General features: G+C 47.2%; 1 protein-coding gene across 1 annotated transcript in view; it reads right to left on the reverse strand.

The window, feature by feature from the left end:
- The window catches only part of LOC140483463 (uncharacterized), a 176643-nt gene that overhangs the window by 153653 nt on the left and 502 nt on the right, over window positions 1-22488 (reverse strand). The window contains exons 2-7 of the mRNA XM_072581659.1: window positions 21932-22097; window positions 14749-14823; window positions 13881-14033; window positions 12289-12391; window positions 7772-7871; window positions 2290-2489 (exon numbers count right to left, since the gene is read on the reverse strand). Coding sequence (XP_072437760.1) covers window positions 2290-2489; window positions 7772-7871; window positions 12289-12391; window positions 13881-14033; window positions 14749-14805 — 613 coding nt within the window. The 5' untranslated portion in view covers window positions 14806-14823; window positions 21932-22097. The remainder of the gene's footprint in view (window positions 1-2289; window positions 2490-7771; window positions 7872-12288; window positions 12392-13880; window positions 14034-14748; window positions 14824-21931; window positions 22098-22488) is intronic.

The following is a 22488-nucleotide window of genomic DNA, read 5'->3' on the forward strand; positions in this document are numbered from 1 at the left end:
GGGTTTCATTGGGTTGATGATGTCATGTGGTCGTTGCCTCACCCGAGGGACGGGTGTAGTTGAGTTGGAGGCAGTACAGAGGAAGGTCACTAGTTGATCCCAGGGATGAGAGAGGTTGAACAGTTTAGGCCGATACTCCCTGGAGCTTAGAAGAATGAGGGGAGATCTAATTGAGGTCTATAAGATGCTAAAGGGGATTGACACAGTAGATGTAGAGAGGATGGATCCTCATGTGGGACAATCCAGAACGAGAGGTGATGGTTTTAGGATAAGGGGCAGCAGGTTTAAACCAGAGACAATGGGGAATTCCTTCTCTCAGAGGGACATGGATCTGTGGAATTCACTGTCCCAGAGTGTGGTAGATGCTGGGACAATGAGTAAATGTAAGGAGGAGATAGACAGATGTTTAATTAGTAACGGGGTGAAGGGTTATGGAGAGTAGGCAGGGAAATGGAGACGAGGCCGAGATGAGATCAGGCCATGATCATGTTGAGCAGCAGAGCAGCCTCTGAAGGGCTGAATGGCCTCCACCTGCTCCTAGTTCTTATGCTGACTGCACTTAACTGCTTCTGTTTTAGTTTGTCGATCTGCTGATGCTGTGTTTCTCCAGCCTTTTCTGTGTTTGTCACATAACAGCATAAATGTGTCGGAGTAAATTATTCAGCCCATCGACTCTGCTCCCCCCCTTTTAATTAGATCGAGGCTGGTCTGACTAACCTCAAACCCACACTGGAGCCCCGCACCAACCATTTTCCAAACACTAAGTGTTGAAGGATTGCACTAAAGCTTTAGGCTGGATATTGATTATCCACTCCTTAAGATCCACAGAACTAGGAGCAGGAGTAGGCTATTCGGTCCATCAAGCCTGCTCCACCATTCAATATGATCATGGCTGATTCTACCATGGCCTTAACAGGGCAGGCGACTGTTAAACCTTAGACCCAGGTAATGTTCTGGGGACCCAGGTTCGAATCCTGCCATGGCAGATGGTGGAATTTCATTTCAGTACAAATCTGGAATTAAGAGTCTAATGATGACCATGAATCCATTGTTGGAAAAACCCATTTGAGCCATTAAGGAAGGAAACTGCCATCATTACCTGACCTGATCTACACGTGACTCCAGACCAACAGCAATCTGGTTGACCCTTAATTGGCTTCTGGACAATTAGAGATGGACAATCAAAACTGGCCTGGCCAGTGACACCCTCATCCCAGGAATGATTTTTTTAAAACTCCACCTTTCTGCCTGTTTCCCACATGACCCTTAACTCCTTGCTCGGTAAATAATGTGTCTAATCCAGCTGCCTGGGTGACAGAGTGCTGGACAGTAATGTTTCCACACAAATCTGAGAACGTCATCGCTGGCAAACCTCCCTGCAGCTAATCAGCACGTTCGAAGCATACCGTTGTATCGGAACAATCGGGTGTGTGTGTGTGTGTGTGTGTGTGTATGCACGCGCGCACGCCTGTGTTACGTGTGTGTGTGCACGCGTGTGTGCGTACGCGGGTGTGTGTACGCATGTGCATGTATGTACATGTGTGTCTGTGTGTACATGCGTGTATATGTATGTGTGTGCGTGTATGTGTGTGTGTCTGTGTACGCGTGTGTACGTGTGTGCATTTGCATGTGTGTACGCATGTGTGTGTGCATTTATATGTGCATGTGTGAGTGTCTGTGTGCGCGTACACGTGCATGCGCTTGCGTACATGCATGTGTGCGCGTGCATATACGTGTGTGTGTGTGTGTTTGAGAACGTGTGTCTTTGCCTGTGAGAGTGGTCATCACCATTACCTGGTCTCCAATAAAACCATTCCCCCATTCCCACCTCCCCCCCCACCACATGCCTCACCCCAACCCCCAGCATTCTCCCCAGAACACAGAAAAATCAACTTCTCTGTAGATCCACGCCCCATTCCCTTTTCAGAATTACTTGGGATCTTGTGTCAGTTCCCCCTCGGTTGGAGTGTTCCAGATCTGGAGTCCGAAACCTCAAAAAAACCCCAAAGAACTGCAAATGCTAGAAAAAAGAAGCACAATCAGAAATTGCTGGAGGAACTCAGCACGTCTGGCAACATCTGTGGAGAGAAAAAGCAGAGTTCAAATTTCGGGTCCACTTTGTCTCCACAGATGAGGTTCGGCCTGCTGAGTTTCTCCAGCATTTTTTGTTTCTGTGCACGATACCATTTTCTCATTCCCCAATATACACACCCACAGTGAATTTCCACCCTCACTTCTGAGATACTTTCGGCCAAAAATGTTATGTTCCCCTGGAGTTGAACAACGTACCTTTGGCTGAATTGTCAGAAACATCATCTCGGATGCTGACCATTAACTTGTTGTGAGGTATCAGGAAGAGGTGCTCCTTGAAGCCTATCAGAATATCTCCAAAGTTATTGAGGAAGCACGCAGAGCTGAGTGTGGAATCGAGAACCAACTCAGTCAACAGAAAACCGGACGGATCCCAAATCTTTATCACATCATCGCCACTGCAACAAGCCATGGAAAACAGAGTCATCAAAACGCTGGGGAGATTAATTTCTGAAAGGATGGGCTTAGCTCATTTCAAACTTGTACAAAACCTTAGAGTATTCTCTACAGTTCCAGATCTGAAAGGAGTACAGAGAAATGGGAGAGAGTGCAAGAAACGATGAACTGGAAACGTTCGAGTCATAGCACGGAAACAGAGCTGTCGGTCCAACCCATCCATGCCGACCAGATAGCCCAACCTACTCTATCCCATTTGCCAGCACCTGGCCCATATCTCTCCAAACCCTTCCTATTCATATATCCATCCAGATTCCTTTTAAATGTTGCAATTGTACCAGCCTCCACCACTTCCTCTGGCAGCTCATTCCATACACGTACCACTCTCTGCGTGAAAAAGTTGCCCCTCGGATCCCTTTTCCACTCTCACCCTAAACCTATGCCCTCTAGTTCTGGACTCCCCCATCCCAGGGAAAAGACTTTGTCTATTTATCCTATCCATGCCCCTCATGATTTTATAAACCTCTATAAGGTCACCTGGATAGAGCAGATGAATGCATGGCTGAGGGGCTGGTGTATGGGAGAAGGATTCACATTTTTGGATCATTGGAATCTCTTTTGGGGTAGGAGTGACCTGTACAAGAAGGACGGATTGCACCTGAATTGGAAGGGGACTAATATACTGGCAGGGAAATTTGCTATAACTGCTTGGGAGGATTTAAACTAGTAAGGTGGGGGGTCGGTGGGACCCAGGGAGATAGTGAGGAAAGAGATCGATCTGAGATGGGTACAGCTGAGAACAGAAGTGAGTCAAACAGTCAGGGCAGGCAGGGACAAGGTAGGACTAATAAATTAAACTGCATTTATTTCAATGCAAGGGGCCTAACAGGGAAGGCAGATGAACTCAGGGCATAGTTAGGAACATGGGACTGGGATATCTTAGCAATTACGGAAACATGGCTCAGGGATGGGCAGGACTGGCAGCTTCATGTTCCAGGATACAAATGCTACAGGAAGGATAGAAAGGGAGGCAAGAGGGGAGGGGGAGCGGCATTTTTGATAAGGGATAGCATTACAGCTGTGCTGAGGGAGGATATTTCTGGAAATATATCCAGGGAAGTTATTTGGGTGGAACTGAGAAATAAGAAAGGGATGATCACCTTATTGGGATTGTATTATAGACCCCCCCCCCCCCGCCTAATAGTCAGAGGGAAATTGAGAAACAAACTTGTAAGGAGATCTCAGCTATCTGTAAGAATAATAGGGTGGTTATGGTCGGGGATTTTAACTTTCCAAACATCGACTGGGACTGCCATAGTGTTAAGGGTTTAGATGGAGAGGAATTTCTTAAGTGTGTACAAGACAATTTTCTGATTCAGTACGTGGATGTACCTACTAGAGAAGGTGCAAAACTTGACCTACTCTTGGGAAATAAGGCAGGGCAGGTGACTGAGGTGTCAGTGGGGGAGCACTTTGGGGCCAGCGACCATAATTCTATTAGTTTTAAAATAGTGATGGAAAAGGATAGACCAGATCTAAAAGTTGAAGTTCCAAATTGGAGAAAGGCCAATTTTGACGGTATTAGGCAAGAACTTTCAAAAGCTGATTGGAGGCAGATGTTCGCAGGTAAAGGGACGGCTGGAAAATGGGAAGCCTTCAGGAATGAGGTAACAAGAATCCAGAGAAAGTATATTCCTGTCAAAGTGAAAGGGAAGGCTGGTAGGTATAGGGAATGCTGGATGACTAAAGAAATTGAGGGTTTGGTTAAGAAAAAGAAGGAAGCATATGTAAGGTATAGACAGGATAGATCGAGTGAATCCTTAGAAGAGTATAAAGGCAGTAGGAGTATACTTAAGAGGGAAATCAGGAGGGCAAAAAGGGGACATGAGATAGCTTTGGCAAATAGAATTAAGGAGAATCGAAAGGGTTTTTATAAATATATTAAGGACAAAAGGGTAACTAGGGAGAGAATAGGGCCCCTCAAAGATCAGAAAGGCGGCCTTTGTGTGGAGCCACAGAAAATGGGGGAGATCCTAAATGAATATTTTGCATCAGTATTTACTGTGGAAAAGGATATGGAAGATATAGACTGCAGGGAAATAGATGGTGACATCTTGCAAAATGTCCAGATTACAGAGGAGGAAGTGCTGGATGTCTTGAAACGGTTAAAGGTGGATAAAACCTCAGGACCTGATCAGGTGTACCTGAGAACTCTGTGGGAAGCTAGAGAAGTGATTGCTGGGCCTCTTGCTGAGATATTTGTATCATCGATAGTCACAGGTGAGGTGTCGGAAGACTGGAGGTTGGCTAACATGGTGCCACTGTTTAAGAAGGGTGGTAAGGACAAACCAGGGAACTATAGACCGGTGAGCCTGACCGCAGTGGTGGGCAAGTTGTTGGAGGGAATCCTGAAGGACAGGATGTTCTTGTATTTGGAAAGGCAAGGACTGATGAGGGATAGTCAACATGGCTTTGTGCATGGGAAATCATGTCTCACAAACTTGATTGAGTTTTTTGATGAAGTAACAAAGAAGATTGATGAGGGCAGAGCAGTAGATGTGATCTATATGGACCTCAGTAAGGCGTTCGACAAGGTTCCCCATGGGAGACTGGTGAGCAAGGTTAGATCTCATGGAATACAGGGAGAACTAGCCATTTGGATACAGAACTGTCTCAAAGGTAGAAGACAGAGGGTGGTGGTGGAGGGTTGTTTTTCAGACTGGAGGCCTGTGACCAGTGGAGTGCCACAAGGATCGGTGCTGGGTCCTCTATTTTTTGTCATTTACATAAATGATTTGGATGTGAGCATAAGAGGTACAGTTAGTAAGTCTGTAGATGACACCAAAATTGGAGGTGTAGTGGACAGCAAAGAGGGTTACCTCAGAATACAACAGGATCTGGACCAGATGGGCCAATGGGCTGAGAAGTGGCAGATGGAGCTTAATTCAGATAAATGCGAGGTGCTGCATTTTGGGAAAGCAAATCTTAGCAGGACTTATACATTTAATGGTAAGGTCCGAGGGAGTGTTGCTAAACAAAGAGACCTTGGAGTGCAGGGTCATAGCTCCTTGAAAGTGGAGTCGCAGGTAGATAGGATAGTGAAGGAGGTGTTTGGTATGCTTTCCTTTATTGGTCAGAGTATTGAGTACAGGAGTTAGGAGGTCATGTTGCGGCTATACAGGACATTGGTTGGGCCACTGTTGGAATATTGCGTGCAACTCTGGTCTCCTTCCTTTTGGAAAGATGTTGTGAAACTTGAAAGGGTTCAGAAAAGATTTACAAGGATGTTGCCAGGGTTGGAGGATTTGAGCTGCAGGGAGAGGCTGTTTTCCCTGGAGCGTCGGAGGCTGAGGGGTGACCTTATAGAGATTTACAAAACTATGAGGGGCATGGATAGGGTAAATAGGCAAAGTCTTTTCCCTGGGGTTGGGGAGTCCAGAACTAGAGGGCATGGGTTTAGGGTGAGAGGGGAAAGATATAAAAGAGACCTAAGGGGCAACGTTTTCACGCAGAGGGTGGTACGTGTATGGAATGAGCTGCCAGAGGATGTGGTGGAGGCTGGTACAATTTCAACATTTAAGAGGCATTTGGATGGGTATATGAATAGGAAGGGTTTGGAGGGATATGGGCCGGGTGCTGGCAGGTGGGACTAGATTGGGTTGGGATATCTGGTCGACGTGGACGGGTTGGACCGAAGGGTCTGTTTCCGTGCTGTACATCTCTATGACTCTATGACCCTCAGCCTCTGACGCTCCAGGGAAAACAGCCCCAGCCTGTTCAGCCTCTCCCTGTAGCTCAGATCCTCCAACCCTGGCAACATCCTTGTAAATCATTTCTGAACCCTTTCAAGCTTCATAACATCTTTCCGATAGGAAGGAGACCAGAATTATCAGAATGGGAGTTTTTTAAAAGTTTGAAGAAGTTTGATAAGAAAAAGACATGGTGAAATTCGTTGTACTGGTGAGGATCACTTGCAGGGACATATAAATCCGACAGGGGGTTTGGAAGAAATTCCTTGCCCCGAAGATTTGGGGAGACTGAGGAAAGCATTCTCCCAGAGAATTGAGAGGGGAAGCTGGATAAACTCATGAGGGTGACAGGAATAGAGGGATACGGTGATAAGGCAGGGATAAAAGAGGAGGTGAAAACACAAGCACTGAGGAGGACGGCTGAATGAACTGCCACAGAGTCCCGGATATCGACAGCATGCACACAGCCCTGAGGTCTGGCCTGGACATAAATAAGCACCGATCTATTCTTACGCCCATTCTCCAGCGGTTGGCCCACTGTCTGGTTTCTGTGCTGAACAGTCAATGTTATGAATTCTTTCTTTGTGAATTTGCCACCCAGTTTCAACTTTTGCCATCCATTCGATCATTGAGGCTTGGTCCCTGTACTGTCAACAACAATTACTCTCCCACTCTGTAAGCTACTGGCCTATAGGCCCTCAGTGAACATAGTGACCAAAGAGAACTCAGGTCTTATTCCAATGGAAACCTGAGCACTGAATTCCCCATCAGTATTGACCCACCTCATTGGCTAATGAGCAGGAATCCTGTCTGATTGATCTCTTCCCAAAGGCTGGCAGAAGCTGAAAGATCACCAGAGAATGGGGACAACTTCCTGCAGTCCACAGACAAGGCTGCATACACTCGCCTCACTCCTACCATCCCGGTCTCTAGAGCTCAGTGACAGAGCACCAAACGATCACTGCTCACCTCAATCTGACTGGGGCATAACGCACTCTCTGACGGAGTGAGAGTCATTGCCACTGATGACTGTCTGTACACCAACCTGGGAGACAGTGAGCAGTGCAGATGCTGGAGATCAGAGTTGAGAGTGTGTTGCTGGCAAAGCACAGCAGGTCAGGCAGCATCCGAGGAGCAGGAGAAGCGACGTTTTGGGCATAAGCTCGATGAAGATTCCTGATGAAGGGCTTTTGCCTGAAATGTCGATTCTCCTGCTCCTCGGATGCTGCCTGACCTGCTGCACTTTGCCAACACCACACTCTTGACTCTGTTGACCAACCTGGTCCACAATCTGCGAAAAACCCTCCTTAAACCTCTCCGACTCCCTCTTCTTCTTGAAGACCCTTAAAACACATGCCTTACGGACATGCCCCAGTGCAACCCGCCCCAATATCACCCCTCAGCAATTCATCGGACTTGTCCCCTGGAACATTTGAAGGTGACAGGTGCCATATAAATGCACAGCGTCCCTGGTCTGTTTGCCTGGTGGGACAAGCAGCCGTTGATGGGAGGGAGTGTTGGGAGGCTGCGCTCACCTGCAGCTCAGGAAGATGCTTTGCTTGGGACAGGCGTCAGTGATCACAGCGATGGCAGTCTGCTCCACATGCTGCTTCTCCCCTGACTCGCTCTTCACATCTAAAGGAATGTGAAATAACTTGTGACTTTTAACATAACAGAGTTATCGCATCCTCCTGCAAAACCAGAAGTTGCTGGAGAAGCTCAGTAATATCTGCAGAGGGAGAAACAGAGTTAACGTTTCGAGTGCTGTGTCCCTTCAGAAAGCAGCCAGGAGCAGGCGGTATAGACTAAAGACAGGGAGGGGGGGGAGGGTTGGGGGTTAGGAGGAGAGGAGTGAGTGGATAGGCAGAGATGGAGCCCCAAGAGTGAAAGACAGTCAGGCAGTTACAGGGATGAGCTGGGGAGAAGGGAGAGCTGCTAATGAGGACTAGGGGTGAGCGAGTGAGTGAGTGAGTGAGGGTCTGGCTGTGTTGAATGCAGCCCATGTCATGCCAGGGTCCTGGGGTGTGGGGCTTGGGGTAAAGGACATGGGGTGTAGGTGCTCAGGCTCTCACATTACTGATAGAGTGCTGAAGGCTGCAGGGTCCCCTAGCGGAATAGGAGAGGCTGGAAAATGGGCTGCTTTTGGCAGGAGCGAAGGCAGACTGGAAGGTGAGAGTGACAGCTGTGGGAAAGGGGGTAGTGAGAGGTTGCACGAGGAGGAGGGACACGGGGGTGATGGCTGTAATAAGAAACAAGGTGGGGTTGGGGATTTGGGGAGAAGTAAAGGTGGGGATTGAGGAAGGTGGTTTGATCAGAGACTGGGGCTGAGGGATGCAGTGTGTTGTTTAACAGTTGATTGGATGGTTAAGGTCAGAGAGGAACCTCATTGGCTGGAGCCAGACTCTCAAACTTTGCATTGGCTATTCAACTGCAACAGCATCAACAGCAAATCTGACCCACCCCCACCCAAACACACACAGACACAGACAGAGACACACACACACACAGACACAGACACACACACTGCACACGCGCGCTCACACATGCACACCCACACACACCCCCAAAACACAAACACAGACACACACACATACACAGACACACCCCAAAACACACACACATTCACACACAGGCACACACACACAGACAGGTACACACACCAATACAAAAACACACACACAGGCACATACACACAGACAGGTACACACACCAACACAAAAACACACACACACACATTCACACACAGGCGCACGCGCACACACAGAGGCACAGACAGGCACACACACACACACACACACACACATTCACAGACAGGTACACACACACAGACAGGTACACACAGACAGGTACACACACATACCCCAAACACACACACAGATTTACACACACACAGGTACCCACACACACACACACGCACACACACACACATTCACACACAGGTACACACACACATTTACACATAGGTACACACACACACACAGAGACAGGCACACACACATTTACACATAGGTACACACACACACACAGAGACAGGCACACACACACACACATGCGCGCGTGCGCGCACACACACACACAGACACACAGACAGGCACACACACACATTCACACATAGGTCCACACACACACACAGACAGGCGCACACACACACACAGACAGGCGCACACACACACACATTCTCACACACACACACACTCACACACAGTTGTTGAGTGAAAAGCATAAAAGAATTGTGTCTCCCTTTCATCAGCGATTTCTCTACTTCCTGGTTTAAAAGGTTGAAATTAAACTTTATCTGGACATGGAATGTTAATATTGGTGGAGATTTCCACCAGCCTGACTTTGTAAGTACTCTTTCACACAGTCTCCGCCCTGGTCTGTCTCGCAATGAGCTTCATGTAGGCATTTGTACAAATGCAGGTCACACCTTGCTCCATGTTGTTACTGCCTGGGGGTTACATGTGCTGCTTGTTGGGTGATGTCCCATTGGAGCAACCTCTGGCTGTTTCTCCGGAGCTGGGTTTCACACCTGCGTCACTCCAGCATCTGTTCACAGGCCGGGAATTTCCGAGATCATGGAACACTTGGGCAGCTTTGTGGTGGGGACCCTCCACAGCTTACTTGCCTTCTCCAGACTGGCTACTCCACCCATACTGGTAACTACAGTTAGCATTGTCTTCCAACTAAAAAGGGCTCATATTTTCTGACAGTTGCAAACAGTGTGTGAAGTTCTCCACTGGCCTTAGAAGCTTCGATAGGGTTTGAAACCATAACCAGTTCCACTAAGCAATCAGCCCCTGAGAAATCATACTTCCTCATTGATCCTTGTGGCTGGTGCCAGGCAGTCAGTTCCTAGTTTTTATACAAAGCTGATCCTGCAGCATATCCGAGAGCTGAACAGAACACTCCTTCAGTAAGGACTGACTCTGTGCAAACCCCTCATTTCCAATGGCTATCTAACTTTCACCATTTCCTTACCTGGTTCTGCAATGGCTCAACATAGCTCTGTCATGTATTTAAATAAAAATCTAAATTGAGATAAGACACTTGTGGCCTTCCAGTTCATGCCAGGGAATTTGATGATTATCTTCTGGATGTTCCCTGTGTTTTACAAACATTATTCATGTGTAGGGGGTTTATCTTAGCGCTAGAGTTTCCGCTGAGCTGTGCAGCTATTGCTTCTAATTGTCACTGCTAAACACAGACCTTAGAGTTCTGTGTAGAAGGGAAAAAGCATGAAGGGGAACACTGATTAGCTCATGCAGACTCAGCAACATGGCTGCAATATTTTTTCAAAATTCTACCCTGTGCTATTTTCAAATTCTTTCATATTGTGTATTTCCTTTCTCCTTGTGTACAGGAATAGCACTCAATGCTGCTGCAGCTTTGATAGTCCAACTCCAAACTGAGTGGCCCCTTACACAAACCATCCGGCCTGGTCAATGCACCAGACAAACACTCCCTCCACAACCCATTGTGATTTGTCCTTCTGGAGTCCTATCATAAAAGTAATTTCTGCACCACTTCAAATCCTCTCTTGGGTATTTCTCCCATAGTTTCCAAGTTCACATCCTTTCTTTTTATTTAATAAGTTCCTCATTGCTACTGTGTCATATTCTTACATTATTATCTTTAAGACAGAATCAATGTCTCACACAAGATTGATTAGATTCCCTACAGTGTGGAAACAGGCCCTTCAGCCCAACCAGTCCACACCGACCCTCCAAATAGTAACCCATCCAGACCTATTTATCCCTGACTACGGGCAATTTAGCATGGCCAATTCATCTGACCTGCACATCTTTGGACTGTAGGAGGAAACTGGAGCACCCGGAGGAAACCCACGCAGACACTGGGAGAATGTGCAAACTCCACACAGACAGTCACCCCAAGGCTAGAATCGAACCTGGGTCTCTGGTGCTGTGAAGCTGCAGTGCTAACCATTGAGCCACTGTACCATCTCAATTGGTTGATTATTTACCTTGCAGTTACAGACAATCTTCGGTGCACATCAAACTTGCTGCCCCTTAACGTTACCCTGGCTCCTGTTCATAATGTGTCATCTCAGTCATAGAGTCATACAGATAGCTAGAATGGAAACAGACCTTTCGGTCCAACCCGTCCATGCTGACCAGATATCCCAACCCAATCTAGTCCCACCTACCAGCACCCAGCCCATATCCCTCCAAACCCTTCCTATTCATATATCCATCCAAATGCCTCTTCAATTTTGTAATTGTACCAGCCTCCACCACTTCCTCTGGCAGCTCATTCCATACACGTACCACCCTCTGCATGAAAAAGTTGCCCCTTAGGTCTCTTTTATATCTTTCCCCTCTCACCCTAAACCTATGCCCTCTAGTTCTGGACTCCCCCACCCCAGGGAAAAAAAACTTTGTCTATTATTCTATCTATGTCCCTCATGATTTTATAAACCTCTATAAGGTCACCCCTCAGCCTCCGACGCTCCAGGGAAAACAGCCCCAGCCTGTTCAGCCTCTCCCTGTAGCTCAGATCCTCCAACCCTGACAACATCCTTGTAAATCCTTTCTGAACCCTTTCAAGGAGGGAATCCTGAGGGAAAGAACCCCATGAACCTGCACTCCAAGGTCTCTTTGTTCAGCAACACTCCCTAGGACCTTCCCATTAAGTGTATAAATCCTGCTCTGATTTGCTTTTTCCAAATTCAGCATCTTGCATTTATCTAAATTAAACTCCATTTGCCCCTCCTCAGCTGATTGGCCGATCTGATCGAGACCCCGTTGTAATCTGAGGTTATCTTCTTCGCTGTCCCCTACACCTCCAATTTTAGTGTCATCTGCAAATGTACTGACTATACCTCCTATGTTCAGTCCAAATCATTTATATAAATGACAGAAAGCAGTGGAGGCAGCACCGATCCTTGTGGTACAGCACTGGTCACAGACCTCCAGTCTGAAAAGCAACCGTCCACCTTGGCCCAGCAATCCCGGGGGATGAAAGCAGAGTTTGCACCAACTCTCCTTCCTGCCCTGTGTGTGTGTGAGGTGATCTGCACTTCCCAGCTGTTTACCTTGTGACACAGTCGGAGAAAACGACAACATCAGGGAATTTGTGGCCACGATATCATTGAAGAGGATCACTCCAGACTCCAGACCCAGACACAGCTGACTGGCCTGAAAGGGAAGGGAATGGTCAGACACTCAACTGTTCCTCTCACAGTCTCAGCGTTCACCCTCTCACCTCAGGGTCAAAAGACCATGGGAATCGAACCCAAGAACGGAGCACAGTGCCTGAACAACAATTGTGATGTCTGTTTAAAATCCCCAGTGAATGACTGTTCCTTCATCACAGCAGCACCCTGTCAGCACTGCGATGAGCTGTCACTCTCAGCAACAGGTCCAAGTGTTCGGAGTGGGGCAGGGAGCTGACAGGCTGCTGACAAGGGGCTGTGAGGAACCAGAACATTCAGACACACAAATGTAATTGGACTAAAGATGGTGACACAATGGCATTCTCACTGGGCTAGTAATCCAGTGATCCAGGCTAATGCTTTGTGGACTTGGGTTCAAATCCCACCACGGATTTGGTTCATAACAACAACATTCAAAAAGCTTGAAACCATCCAGGACAAAGCAGCCCATTTGATTGGTAATACATCCACAAGCATCCCCTCCCTCCCCCACCGACGCCCAGTAGCAGCAGTGTGTACCATCTACAAGATGCACTGCAGAGATTCACCAAAGATCTTCAGACAGCACCTTCCAAACCCAGGACCATCATCTAAAGCACAAGATTAGAGTGGTGCTGGAAAAGCATGGCAGGCCAGGCAGCATCTGAGGAGCAGGAAAATCAACGTTTCTGGCAGGAATTCATTCCTGATGAAACATCGATTCTCTTGCTCCTCGGATGCTGCCTGACCTGCTGTGCTTTTCCAGCACCACTCTAATTTTGACTCTGATCTCCAGCATCTGCAGTACCCATTTTCGCCAATCTACAAGGCACAAGTCAGGAGTGTGATGGAATGCTCCCCACTTGCCTGGATGGGGGCAGCTCCAAAAACACTCAAGAAGCTTGACAGCATCCAGGACAAAGCAGCCGCTTGATTGGCCCCACATCCATAAACACCCACTCCCTCCCCCACCGACACTCAGTTGCAGTAGTGTGTACTATTAACAAGATGCACTGCAGAAATTCACCAAAGATCCTCAGACACCACCTTCCAAACCCACAACCACTGCCATCTAGAAGGACCAGGGTGGCAGATACATGGGGATACCACCCCCTGCAAGTCCCCCTGCAAGCCCCTCACTATCCCGACTCGAAACTATGTCACCACTTTGTCAGTGTCGGTAGATGAAGATCCTGGAATTCTGTCCCTAATTCACACACGCGATGCTGGTCTGGAATGAGGAAACAGACCAATCCTGGACACCCACAGTTGTCAGACTAGAGTGAGCTCCCTCACCCAGCCCTCTGTCCTGCCTGAGCCAACTTCCAAATGTCATGACCAATGAGGAGCTGAGTTTGGAATTCTGGCTGAAATTTGGATGGTTTTCCGGCCCAGCCTTTATCCCTTTGGGGCTGCGAGTTGGATATTCCAGAGGGTGGAGATCAGTGCCTACCTGTCCTGGGATGTAGGCCACCCATCTCTCTCTCACTTACTATTCTTGAGAAAGTGACAGCATCTCTTGGGATTGGCAGCTCATGGAGCAATTGCAACTTTGGTAAGCTCCAAATCTTTAGACGTTTTTCTGAAGTATCTCGGCTCAGGCTCAGCAGCTGATTTTGATCCGTGTCGTGTTTTATCAGGATCACCTGCAAGATAATTCCTTCGGGTAGGTTAATAATTAAAAAAATTCTAGTGAAAGCCCTAGAACTACAAACTCTCGTTAACCTTGGCTCAGTGGGTAGCTCTGTCTCTTCCACCTCGGAACCAGAAGGTCAGTGGTTCAAATCCCTCCAGAAACCCACACCCCTCGTGTGGCCTAACAGCCCTGGCTGCAGTACCAAGGGGGTGCAGCATTGTCAGGGGACATTATAAAACAATTGCGCCTTTAGCACCTTCAGAGCCTTAACACCGGTGAAGTACTTTAGCTGTGGAGACCCTGCTGCAGAGTCAGAAGCACAGCAACCAAACTGTACACAGCAAGATCCCAATATTGCAGTTGCCAACCCTCCAGGGTTGTCTTTGAGTCTCAAGGAGTTAAATATTATCCTCCAGAAATGCTGTAAAATCGAAATAAGAAAATAGTGTGGCTAAAAAAATATCTCTCACACATTTTGTTTGCTAAAATGTTGGAGATGGAGAAAGAGGTTGAGAGTCCAGCATTAGTCAATCAGGAACTGAGGTAGGTTTGGTCTCCAATTGGGCTGGACAGCCAATACGGTGGCTCTTTCAGGATGGACACATATGGCAACGTGATGGTGGGAGGGGCTGGGCAGCTGGATGTCATATGGTGAAGCCTCTGGGATTGGGTTCACCATGTGGCATCCTGTATACCACCATGACCAATCGAAACCAGGTACTCACTGCGCCCTGGTGTGCTTGCATCTCATGGTACTTCACACTCTCCACCAGCACATCCATAAAGAGAATCCGACCATCCTGTCGTAAAGGAACGAGCGACAATAATCACCCACAATTCACCCTGCGATCTTCTTCTGCCCCTCAGGAGAGGACTCAAACAAAGAGGGCGGCACGGTGGCTCAGTGGTTAGCACTGCTGCCTCACAGCACCAGGGACTTGGGTTCAATTCCAGCCTCGGGTGACTGTCTGTGTGGAGTTTGCATATTCTCCCTGTGTCTGTGTACGTTTCCTCACACACAGTCCAAAGATGTGCAGGTTAGGTGAGTTTGCCATGGAAAATTACCCCATAGTGTTCAGGGATGTGTAGGTTAAGTGCGTTGGTCAGGGATAGTGTAGAGTAATTGGTTATGGGAATGGGCCTGGGTGGGTTACTCTTCACAGGGTTGGTTTGGGTCTGTTTCCACACTGTAGGGATTCTAGAGATAAAGAGCACCCCATACACCAGAGATATCAGAGATAACACAAGTCAATTGCAAAAGTGAGGGCCACCAAATTATTGAGGTAGCAGGTGTGAAAGTGGCCAAGGGACCACAAACAGAGAGCAGTGGAGACTGTTTCTTTTAACATTGAGTCCGAGAGATGTACAGCACAGAAACAGACCCTTCGGTCCAACCCGTCCATGCCAACCAGATATCCCAACCCAATCTAGTCCCACCTGCCAGCACCCGGCCCAAATCCCTCCAAACCCTTCCTATTCATATACCCATCCAGATGCCTCTTAAATGTTGTAATTGTACCAGCCTCCACCACTTCCTCTAGCAGCTCATTCCATACACGTACCACCCTCTGTGTGAAAAAGTTGCCCCTTAGGTCTCTTTTATATCTTTCCCCTCTCACCCTAAACCTATGCCCCTCTAGTTCTGGACTCCCCCCATCTCAGGGAAAAGACTCTGTCTATTTATCCTATCCATGCCCCTCATGATTTTGTAAATCTCTATAAGGTCACCAGGGATGGTCTATTTGAGACGCGCCTCTTGCTTAGTTCATAAGTTATATTTTTCATGTAGAACGTTTAGTTTGCAATCATCACTGGAGTCGCAGAGGACAATACAGCTGTTCGCTCACTAGAGGGATGGCTGGTACTGAGGGAGGATACATCAGAGGACTTGTGCAGCAAGGCAATGTAGAACTCAGGAATAGGAAAGGTGAAATAGCAATGCTGGGGTATTCTATAGGTCTCCCAACAGCCAGTGGGAGATGGAGGAGAGAATATGTAGATAGATGATGGAAAGACATAAAAACAGCAGGGTTGCTGGGTGGGTGGTTTTAACTTTCTTGATATTGATTGGGACCGACTACATGCTAGGGGCTTGGATGTGGCAGAATTTGTAAGAACCATTCAGGAGGGATTCTTGACACAATAGGTAAAGTCCAACCAGGGATGGGATTATACTGGACCTAGTTTTGGGAATTGAGCCTGACCAAGTGAGAGACCTTTCAGTGGAGGAGCATTTTCGAGAGTTTTAATATACTCCCCGATAAGGATAACAGCAGTCCTCTGGTGAATGTGTTAAACTGGAGGAAAGTGACCTATAACAATTTTGGGCAGGAACTGGAGAATGTTGATTGGAGGCAGCTGTTTGAGGGTAAATCCACATCGGACGTGGGAGTATTTCAAACAGCAGTTGATCGGAGTTCAGAATAGGTACGTTCGTGTGAGAATGAAAGACAGGTACGGCAAGTTACGTGAGCCTTGGATGTTATGACCTTGGTGAGAAAGGAAAACAAAACATATGTTCGGTCTAGTAGGATGGGAACTGATGAAACCCTTGAAGTATATAAGGAAAATAGGAAAGAACTTCAACATGGAATTTAAAAAGGCTAAAAGGGGTCAGGAAAAGTTATTAAACAGAACTAAGGAGAATCTCAAGGCTTTTTATACATAAATAAAACAAAAGAGGGTAGCCAAGGAAAGGGTTGGCCCACTCAAGGACAAATCTGTGTGTGGAACCAGAAGAGGTAGGTGAGGTCCTAAATGAATACTTTGTGTTGGTATTCCCCAAAGAGAAGGAATTGGTGGAGGATGATCTCAAGGAAGGAAGTGTTGAGTTTCTAAGCCAAGTTGCTATTAAAAAGGAAGAGGTGTTGTCCGTCTTAAAAGGTAGATAACTCCTTGGGCCCTGATGGGATCTATTCTAGAATATTGAGAGAGACCAGAAAATAAATTTCTGGAGCATTGACACCCACCTTTGGCCACAGGTCCCAGAGGACTAGAGAATAGCCAATATTGTCCCACTGTTTAAAAAGGGTAGCAGGAATAATCCTGGAAATCACCGACCTAGTAAGTATCACTTTGGTAGTAGGGAAATAATTGGAAAAGATGCTGAGGGACAAGTTCTATACATATTTAGAAGCAAATGGACTTATTAGCAATAAATAGCATGGTTTTGTGTGGGAGGTGGGTCATGTCTCACTAACTTGATCAAGTTTTTTGAGGAGATGACGAAGTGGATTGATGAGGGCAAAGCGGTCGATGTTGTCTACTTGGAGTTCAGTAAAGCCTATGACAACTTCCCTCATGACAGACTGGTACAAAAGGTGAAGTCACATGGTATCAGGGTGAGCTGGCAAGATGGATACAGAATAACATAGTGAAAGGAGACAGAGGGGAGCAGTGGACAGATGCTTTCCAGAGTGGAGGGTTATGACCAGTGGTGTTCCACAGGGATCAGTGCTGGCACCTTTTGTGGTTTGTGGTCTACATAAATGATTTAGAGAAAAACATGGCTGGTCTAATTAGTAAGTTTGCAAACGATACATAGATTGGTGGAGTTGCAGATAGTGAGGAGGATTGTCAGAGGATATAGATCAGTTGGAGGCATGGGCAGAAAAATGGCAGATGGAGTTTAATCCTGACAAATGTGAGGTGATGCATTTTGGCAGGTCAAGTACAGGTGAAAGTTATACAGTGAAACAAGGGCAGAACCCTTAGGAATATTGATTTGCAGGGGGATCTAGATGTTCAGGTCTACAGATCACTGAAGGTGACAGCACAGGGAGATAGGGTAATAAAAAAGGCCTATGGCATGCTTGCCTTCATTGGAAAGGGCATTAAGAATAAGGATATACAAGTTATGCTGCAGCTTTCTAGAACTTTAGTTCGGCCACACTTGGAAATTTGCATACAGTTCTGGTCACCACACTACCAGAAGGATGTGGATGTTGTGGACAGGGTACGGAAAAGGTTTACGAGGATGTGCCTAGTATGGGGGATTTTTGCTTTGAAGAAAGGTTGGGTAGACTGGGTTTGTTTTCACTGGAACGCAGGAGGTTGAGGGGTGACCCAGTAGAGGTTTATAAGATAGTAAATGTCATGGATAGAGTGGAAAGTATGAGGCTTTTACTCATGGTCAATCACGAGGGGACCTACATTCAAAGTGTGAGGGGGGTGGCGTTTAAAAGAGATGTTTCAGGCAAGTTTTACACACAAAACTTGCCTCCGGTTTCCTCCCACAGTCCAAAGATGTGCAGGTCAGGTGAATTGGCCATGCTAAATTGCCCGTAGTGTTAGGTAAGGGGTAAATGTAGGGGCATGGGTGGGTTGCGCTTCGGCGGGTCAGTGTGGACTTGTTTGGCCGAAGGGCCTGTTTCCACACTGTAAATTATCTAATCTAATCTAATCTAATCTAAAGGGCGGTGAGTGCTTGGAACATGTTGCCAGAGGAGGTGGTGGAAACAGACACAACAGCAACATTCAAGAAGCAACTGGACGGATACATGAAGAGGAAGGGAATAGAGAGGTACTGATAGAGTAAGTGAAGACGGGTTAGTATGGAATGTGGCAGAACAGGCTTGGAACGCCTGGAATGTGCATTATTGTTCTTTGGTGGTGGCTTAACCTGAGGTTCATGAGGTGAGGGGAGGGGTTGAGAAGGAGATGTGCCTATGTGGGGAATGTGGGTTATCATCAGAAACCAGCCCCCCAGGCAGCTGGAGGAACTGACCCTGTGAGAGTATACACTCGGTGGCTAATATCTTAATTAGATTACGGTATGGTAATAATCCTAAGGGAATTACAATTCAGAAAAGGTCGGAGAATTGCCTTGGGGAAATTCAAAAGTGAAGCTGAGTGGGTAAAGACAGTTCTAATATATCGAGTGGAGACTGCTTCCTTTGTTTTCTTCTTTGACATATGACAGGTACAGTTTAACACAGACAAGTGTGCGTCCATAAGTATACCCATCCCCGATGTTACTGGAACTTAGAAATGTATTGATTTCTGTCTTGACATGGCTCCTCTGCAGTAAGGAATTCTGAAGATTCACTTCCTTATTCCAGTCCTAATGGAATTGCCCTCATCAGGATACTGTGCCCCCTGGTTCTAGATACCCAGTCAGGGGGGACGTGTTTCCTGCAGCTGCCCTGCACAGCCCTGTTTGAATTGTGATTAGATTAGATTCCCTACAGTGTGGAAACAGGCCCTTCGGTCCAACAAGTCCACACCAACCTCCAAAGAGTAACCCACCCTCCTCTGTCTAATGCACCTAACAACTATGGACAATTTAGCATGGCCAACTCACCTGACCTGCATATCATTGGAATGTGGGAGGAAACCGGAGCACCCAGAGGAAATCCACACAGTTTCCAGTTTGTTAGGGAAAGCCACACAGGGAGAATGTACAAACTCCACACAGACAGTCGCCCGAATCCTGGAATCGAACCTGGGACCATGGTGCTGTGAGGCAGCAGTGCTCACCACTGAGCCACCGTGCCATCCCAATGAGAAAAGGTTTCAATGAGATCGCATCTCAATAGGAGAACACAGGCCCAGTCTCCCCACTCCTTCCTCACAGGATAATCCCAATTACAAAAGAACGGAATACTTCGCGAGGTGTGGTTTGACCAGGGATAAGGAGCTGGGGTTTGGATAGGGAGCTGGGATTTAGATAGGGAGCTGGGGTTTGGATATGGAGCCAGGGTTTGGATAGGGAGCTGGGATTTGGATACGGAGCTGTGATTTGGAAAGGGAGCTGGGATTTGGATACGGAGCTGGGTTTTGTTTAGGGAGCTGGGATTTGTCAGTGAGCAGTTGGGCCAAACAAAGCTGGTGGAATTTTCTGAGGTTGGTTGGATGAGGGGAGTGTCATTCATCAAGTTTATATGGATTTCAGTCAGGCCTTTGACAAGGTTCCACATGGGAGACTGACAAAGAAGGTTAAAAGCTCATGGATTTCAGGAAACAAAAACAGAAATTTCTGGAAAAACCCAGCAGGTCTGGCAGCATCAGTGGAGAGAAAAAACAGAGTTAGTGCTTCGGGCCCAGTGACCCTTCACCTTTACTCCTGCCACTTGACAAGTTGGATCCAAAATTGGTTTAATGGTAGGACTCTTCAGAACTGATGGTAGCTGGGAAAAGGTTGGTAGGTGTGTTGAAGGTGGTGTGGGGGGAGGGCGGAGAGGTAAACGATAGGTGAAAGGGTGGGCATAGGAATGGGTAAGGGTCAGCCTGGGAGAATAAGCAGCTGCAAATGGGGATCGATGTGGCTGACAGTGGGTTTGTGGTGGATGCTGCCAGACCTGCTGAGTTTTTCCAGCAATTTCTGTTTATGTTTCTGATTCCCAACGTCTGCCGTTACTTTGGGTTTTGTTTCTGGACTCCAGGTTAACTTAAAAATGAGCAAGAATTGCTAGAGAAACTCAGCAGGTCTGGCAGCATCTCTGTAGAGGGGATGATGATGGCCTAGTGTTATTATTGTTGGCCTGTTAATCCAGAGACACAGGAAATGTCCTGGGATCAAATCCTGCCACAGTCAATGGTGGAATTTGAATTCAATGAAACTGTGGAATTAAGATTCTAATGATGATTATTCATCCACTGTCAATTGTTGGAAAAACCATCTGAGTCACTAATGTCCATTCGGGAAGGAAACTGCCATCCTTACCTGGTCTGGCCTACATGTGACTCCAGACCTACAGCAATGTGGGTGACTCACAACTGCCCTCTGGGTAACTAGGGATGGGTAATAAGTGCCGGCCCAGCCAGTGACACCATCATCCTGCGAATGAATTTCAAAAATCTGTCCAGAGAGAAACATTTCAGGTCCAGTGACCCTTCATCATAATTCCTGCCATTTGGCAAGGTGGATCAAAAATTGGTTTAACGGCAGGAGACGGGGGTGGTGGGAGATGGCTGTTTGAGTGACCGGTTTGCAGGGGGTCAAAGGTCTGTAAGGTCTGCTTCTATTTTTAGAAAGATCTGGTTGGGGCTCAGCTGAAGGACATTGCTGGTTCTGAGCATGATGGTCGAGGAGATCAGAGAAGGTGTGCTGGAGATTTACCGGAGAAGGGATGAGGGATCTCAGCTTCATGGAGGAGCTGGAGAAATGATAGGAATGAAGTGTTTAAGACAACAGGAAGTCATCTGTGGTAGAGTGGAGAAAGAGCATTTTCTAACAGCTGGGAAGGTGCAGTAACTGAGGAAGAGCAGAGATCTCAGCATACAAGTACAAGAAATCTCTAAAATCTAATTACAAAAGAAAATCAAGAAAAGCTAATGGAATGTTCGCCATTGCCTCAACAGGGTTTGTTTACAGAGGAGTGAAAATTAGGCAACTATTGGATAAAACCCATTTGGAGTCAGAGGGAGAACCCCTGAGGAGCTCAGCAGATCCCCAGAATGATAACCAGGACTGAAAGGGTTAAAATGTGAGGCCAGATTGTGGGCCAGTAATCCCCCCCGAATATAGAAGGAGTAAAGTGTGATCTAATGAAGCAGTGGAGACTGATAAAGGGCTTTAATTGGGTCCACAGAGAGAAGCTATCTCCTGCGGTGATGAGCAGTCAGGAAAAAGGGGCAGGACCTTCAAACCAGGGCCAGGTCATTCTGGAGGGAGGGACAGCAGGAAGTGATTCTTCATACAGAGAAAAACTGAAAATCTAGACCTCCCCACCAACCTCACCCCCTAGCCTCCCCTCATCCTGTAAGCTCCAGAGGTGACTTGAAAATGTAAACAATTGAAATGGATTTGTGTTGATTAAGGGTTTTAAAATATATGGAATTCAGGAGGATGTGTGGCCAGCTCCTGTACCTCTGTAATATCCTGAAGGGACTGAATAGCTCCCTGCTGTACCTGGGTAACCACCCCTGAAGGGCTGAATGGCCTCACGCTGGTATGGTGCACCTTACCTCAAGGCCCAGCAGAATAAACTCATCGGAGTCAGCACAAACCAGTCCCTCCGAGGTGTCGTAGTAGATGTGCGATGATAGACACGTTATGCAGCAACACTCACACACCGGCACCTTCCACAAACTCGAATCAAAAGGAGACAAACATACTCCCTCGATTATAGGTCTGAGTGAATTCAACAGAGATAAGACAGTGTAGATATCAGAGGCAGAGGGTTTACACAACAATCCAACTCATAGACCCTGGTCATTCTTTGCTCACCATTCACTACAAACTCTCCCTCCCCCCCTCTCTCTCTGTCTGTCTGTCTCTGTCTCTCTCCTGTCTGTCTGTCTCTCTCTCTGTCCCCGTCTCTGTCTGTCTGTCTCTCTCTCTCTCCTGTCTGTCTCTGTCTCTCTCTCTGTCTGTCTGTCTGTCTGTCTCTCTCTCTCTCTCTCTCTCTCCTGTCTGTCTGTCTCTCTCTCTGTCTCTCTCTATCTCTCTGTGTCTCTCTGTCTTTGTCTCTCTCTCTCTCTCCCTGTCTCTCTCTATCTCTCTCTGTCTCTCTCTATGTCTC

This window comes from Chiloscyllium punctatum, chromosome 12 (genome assembly GCF_047496795.1).
Source record: "Chiloscyllium punctatum isolate Juve2018m chromosome 12, sChiPun1.3, whole genome shotgun sequence".
Lineage (NCBI taxonomy): Eukaryota > Metazoa > Chordata > Chondrichthyes > Orectolobiformes > Hemiscylliidae > Chiloscyllium > Chiloscyllium punctatum.